The sequence below is a fragment of the Rhea americana genome, unplaced genomic scaffold, assembly GCF_003343005.1.
Source record: "Rhea americana isolate MKP2758 unplaced genomic scaffold, rheAme1 scaffold_117, whole genome shotgun sequence".
Classification (NCBI taxonomy): domain Eukaryota; kingdom Metazoa; phylum Chordata; class Aves; order Rheiformes; family Rheidae; genus Rhea; species Rhea americana.
The window spans coordinates 2,739,587-2,744,880 of record NW_028185228.1 but is presented as its reverse complement, the minus strand read 5'-3'; the positions used below and the strand labels follow the sequence as shown (position 1 = coordinate 2,744,880).

Sequence of the window (5,294 nt, the reverse complement as noted above, 5' to 3'; positions counted from 1 at the left end):
TAGCTTGGCAACAATCAAACTACATTGTATGTGGGAGTTGTTCTTGAGAATTGCTTAACAGTTTTCAGTGCCAGTATCAGAATTTTTCAAAGAAAAGTAACAGTTCCAATGAAACTTTTAATTTAGAAAGTTCTTCAGTTCCCAGGTAGAATAAGAAAGCCTAGTCAACACAACGACAGATGCATAGCAAGTGTTTCAGGGGAAAGGAGACAGGCCCAAGTACAAATCCCCACTTTGCATATCTCATTGTGCAAAATCTCAAGATGGTACTGCTTTTATTCTAGTGGAATATACTGTAATCCCAGAAGGTTTTTCAGAATAAACCTTTTTTTTTTTTTTTTTTTTAAACTAGATCCACCACATTTGAAATTTCTCCAGCTGATTATTCCTGTTGTCGAAGTGGTTGCTTTAAAATCCAGCAAATAATTTATCCAGTTTGAGAAAATAGTGTCCATATTTTCATCAACTGCAAACTGGAATATGATAGAAGAATATTCTAGTGTTTAACTGTAACACATTTGACAGCTAGATTCAGAGTACAACTAAATAGAAATGCAAACAGTAGAAGAAATTTTCTAAACAGTCTTTAAATACWGCTCTACCCCTGAAAGCAACATTAGTTGCACTGCAATATCCRTAACTGGCCATATCTAAAGTAAGCATTTAATAACATCAGTGCTCTTTCCAGTGCTTCATTACATACTTTGAGTTAGGGTTTTGTCATATTTCCAGTTGGTTTGTTTTGTATTTTTGGTTATAAGTGACTACCCTCTTGTGATTTCAGCCAGCCACCTATGGCATGATCCATCCTATCTGTGATCATTCTCCTGATATCTGCAGGAGTAGCCCTGAGAACTGCGTATTCCACAGGAATTGATGCAAGGTGTCCAGTAATGCACTGTCAACTTCCATTCAATACAGTGCCTCTGCCATTCCCACCCATCAGGAACTAAATATACGTATGACTGGTCACATTTTTGGTTAATTTTTTGTTACACGTTTTCTCTGAACTTCTGCAGCTGCAGTATTTCACACACACATTCACATGAGAACAACATTCATTTCACACYAGGGTTCTTTGCAGACAAGCAAATAACAAAACTGGATAGGATTTATAAGTAGGATATTCCTCTTAAAGAGCAGAAAAGCTGGAGCTGACAGATGAGTAGTGAATTATCTAAAGTACCATTCTCTTCCTGAAAGCTGTAGCATTAAGCACATAAAAGCTAGTTTCCATCTTACCCGAAAGTGAGATTGGAAAGTAACTGATCTTATTTATACAGTTACAGTCCCTTTCTTCACTGATACTGTCATAGTTCCTCTTGACTGGGCATGAGAGAGAATTCCAAAAAAATCATTCTTAGATAGATGTGATGAGTCACCTTGTGGAAATAGAAAAGGGTCTGTGTAAAACTGGATATTCATCCTTCAAGATGCTATGTACTCACCATTTGTCCACTTGAGAAATGGATCACAAGGGATTGCATGTGATGAGATCACATCCGGGCACAACTCAGTGTCCCAGTCTAAAGCAATAAACCTTGACCTCAGGGTGCCTCCACATTTTGTTTGGATCAGGAGTGCACTTCCAACCTGAATTTATCATGGTTTTATTCACCTTGTAGAGTGCTCTTGGAGCACAAACCTGGATTCCTTTCAGCTGAAACTAAGTTAGCAGCTGAGCTTCAGGAGTACACTTAATATTCTTGAACCTCTAATGAAATTGGCAGCGTTGACATCAGCTCCTCAGTACCAACTCTCCTGTTAAAGAAGGAATTCCTATTAGCCTGTGGTACCTGCCAAAATAGACATAAGCTTCAGTTAACTTCAGGAGAGAATTAAGCACAGACACTAAGTGGAAGGAATCCTCAGGAATCCTTTCCTTAGGCTCCAGATCTTCCAGATCTGGACTGAGATCTGCATCTACCTCAGCGTTCAGACTCCCTTAAGTGACAAGCCTGGAAGGGTCAGGCATCATCTAATATCCAAGATAAATTGGGCTACATGGCAGTACATGCAATACAGATAACTGAGAAATGACTCTTCTTATTTTTACATATGACCTTTTATTCAAGGGAATTTAGGTCTAGTTGAATGTAAAGCTTTTTACTCCACCAGGTGGTGTAATTTGTCTTTCTGTCCAATGTGGCCTTACAAACACTCCTCCAAATCTTTCATTCAAGATAGTGATAAAAAATGTTGTATGAAATATGAAACAGCAATCTGATCTGCTGGAGTAAGAAGTGTTACTAGGTCACAAATTTAATATGGTCATCCCTCTTTGGTTTTTAATTATTATGATTCTTTTTAAAGATTCTGTCAGGAAAAGATAACTTACCTCTGGAACACTCTTAGATCCTGGAAGCAATAAAGTAAGCACGAGATACAGAAGTGTCTTGGCCTTCCTCTATTCCTCCTTATACCCTGATGGCATCTAAACTGTCTGGATCATTTATTTGTTGATTTTTAGGGTAACATTCTGAAAAGTTCTCTTCCTGTTTGATGTCCAAAGTTACAAGATGATACAATCAGACACATTCCTAGATCTTCCTTGCCCAGTTATGCTTGCATTTCCATGGATATAGCTTCAAGAGGAGAAGCAGAGAATGCCACTATGCTTAATAAGAGTATGTTTTTGTGGATAAACAACTAAATGTAGCTCATTGTGGATAAATGACTAAGATAGGGATGACTAAGATAATGATTCTTAGCAAATGACTAAGATAAATGATTCTCTCTAGTGAATACACCCCTCTGGCTGCATCAAAAGCAACCTCCTCAGCTGGTGCCATTCAACTCTAACTTGAACTAAAGTCAAAATAAATTCAGATTTTATCTATTTAAAAATATATATCTGTCATATAACTTGCTTTGTAGGCATTTATTTGCTCATATTCACTAACTAAATAGTGTCTACTGTAATAATAATAAAAAAAAATAAAAAGGAACCTTGGGGGGAAAAAGACATCTAGGAACCAAAAAACCCAACTCATCAGTAGTAAACTAGTTTTTCCAGGGAGTTCTGTGGCTACTAATCATGTTTCATACTATACATTTCAGCTCTCCCTAAAGTTCAACAATAATACACTTCATAGTAGGAGAACAGAATTTGGTAATCTTTATAGCATTTTCTGGGATGGTTTGAGCTTAATCTCAGAAGCAAACCGATATGGGAAAGAGACAGCTGTTCAAAGAAAAATAACTGAACAAAACTGGTTTGAAAAATTGATGCAGCCTCAGCTATCCTATCACCTCAACTGCTCTTATGCTACCTACCCACATCTTCGCTTGCCCTTGGGATATTAGCTACATAAAAATRTTTTAACAAACAGAACCATGAGAAACCCAACATCAGAAACACACCCAACATTGATGGCATCATCTGCTTTTACCACTGAAACATTCTAGTACTTCCTCACAGTCTGCATGGAATGCATGTTAACTTAAATTATTCTAATAGCTGAGATTAACTGGTTATTCTGACACTTTTGAGATTAGCCAGAGTAGATAGTTCTAAAGAGTTTACATGTCCCCATACCCTATCCAGGCACAAAACTTGAAATATACAGGGTTGCCTATTTTGCATTATTAATAGCATTTCTAGTCATTAATGTGACTGGAAAATTTGATGAATACAAACTCAGCAAATCATCTATTTCCTCTTTGATGATTGACGTATGACAAATCTCAGTCATCTGAGTCTACAGATATGAATACTGTAGAGTTAGAAAATTTCTCATGAAATAATCAACTAAATAATTCAAGCTGGGGTGGAAATAAAACCAGAAAGTTCCTCAATAGCTATAACAAAGGCTTTAATCTCATGAAAATAAGCAGTTAATAACTGAGTTTGTCTCATAATCACGRTTACACTTCCAGCTACTCTGGAATAGTATTGTCTAGAGTAAAGTTTACATGGCCTTATATTGACCAAAGGTTCCAAACCTTAGCTCTTGATGTGACAGAAAATGGGCAATGGTTGCTCTTGGTTATATATACTAAAATAAACTGCTTTCTTATTGTATCGCCTTGTGCACAAAAAGTAATCACAAAAAGAGGAAGGGGTAGTCTGTGCAACTGTAAATTGGTATGTATGATAATCTTTGCACTAACTAGATTGTACTATGAAAAAAAAATTGAGAAACCTCAGGACAAAAGCATATTTCCCTATATTGTATCAGAATGTATGTACTATCTAATTAGTGATGTCAATTAATTTAAACCTGATTTGTGGTCTGCTGCAAAATCTCTTAACTGGAGATTACATTCCTTTAAACATTTGTACATTTGTTTAAAGGAATGTAAATTTGATAGCAGTACCAACATACATAGCTTTATCATAAGAAAGCAGTCCTTAGTGCACATTCTAAAAGTACATTAAGTATTTACACGATGGAGATTTGTGATTCTTTAAGCTGCGTTCACGCTGTCATCAGAATATACCTCTATACCCACATGGATTTAAGGGGTTAAATGGGGGAAAAGGAAAGCTGGTACAGGTACAGGGACATGCCTAATACTAGTATCACATTGACATCATGCATTCCAGTCTCAGTAAGCATGGGTTTTGCAGGTTTCAGTTTGGAACTCTTGACATATGGCTGAAATCCATCCCCATACAAATCCCATGCCTGAAATGGGGTACATTGCCTACCTTCACATGCTCTCATAAGAGAGACCTGGATTTCCAAAGAGCTGAGTACTGCTGTTCCCATATACTGTGATGCCTGAGCAGAGGAACCTTGAACAACAGCATAATTATCTGGCCACTATTACATAGCCAATCAGCTTTTATTTAGATGTGGAAGGAAAATATGTTTACAAGAATGAAAAGAAAATTGGGGAGATTCATTGCTCCCCTGAAATTCCGTGAAGATCYACAGGCTTCATGCCAGCATGTCAGCGCTTGAGTGAGAGGACGAACAGATTCTTTAAAAATCACAGTATAAAGTTAGTATCACACAGATTGCACTGGAGACTTCATCTCCACGGTGCTTCCCGCTTGATACAATCTGTGTATGAAGAATGATCCAAATATTGGATTGCACATATCTGGCAGGTTTTGCATCCTCCTTCACAGACAATGGTTTTATCATAACTCACAATGAAGTTACTGTAATACTGCTCAAACAGTTTGCTGTGTGGCACAGACAACTGCTTGGCCATTTCATATAAGCTTTCTGGCTTCAAGTCTTCTATGCCATAAGCTTTAGTCAGGATGTATTCTAATTTCCAGTTTGATTCATTTTTCTTGTTGGCATCTCTGAGGTCCAAATAAAACTGCCAAAGATCCT

At 37.1% G+C, this 5,294-nt stretch overlaps 1 protein-coding gene across 1 annotated transcript in view; it reads right to left on the bottom strand.

The window, feature by feature from the left end:
- Window positions 1–4,755: 4,755 nt before the first annotated feature.
- SMPDL3A (sphingomyelin phosphodiesterase acid like 3A) overlaps window positions 4,756–5,294 on the bottom strand; it is a 13,275-nt gene continuing 12,736 nt past the window's right edge. Inside the window, exon 8 of the mRNA XM_085318702.1 lies at window positions 4,756–5,292. Within this exon, the coding sequence (XP_085174828.1) occupies window positions 4,981–5,292 (312 nt within the window). The 3' untranslated portion in view covers window positions 4,756–4,980. The remainder of the gene's footprint in view (window positions 5,293–5,294) is intronic.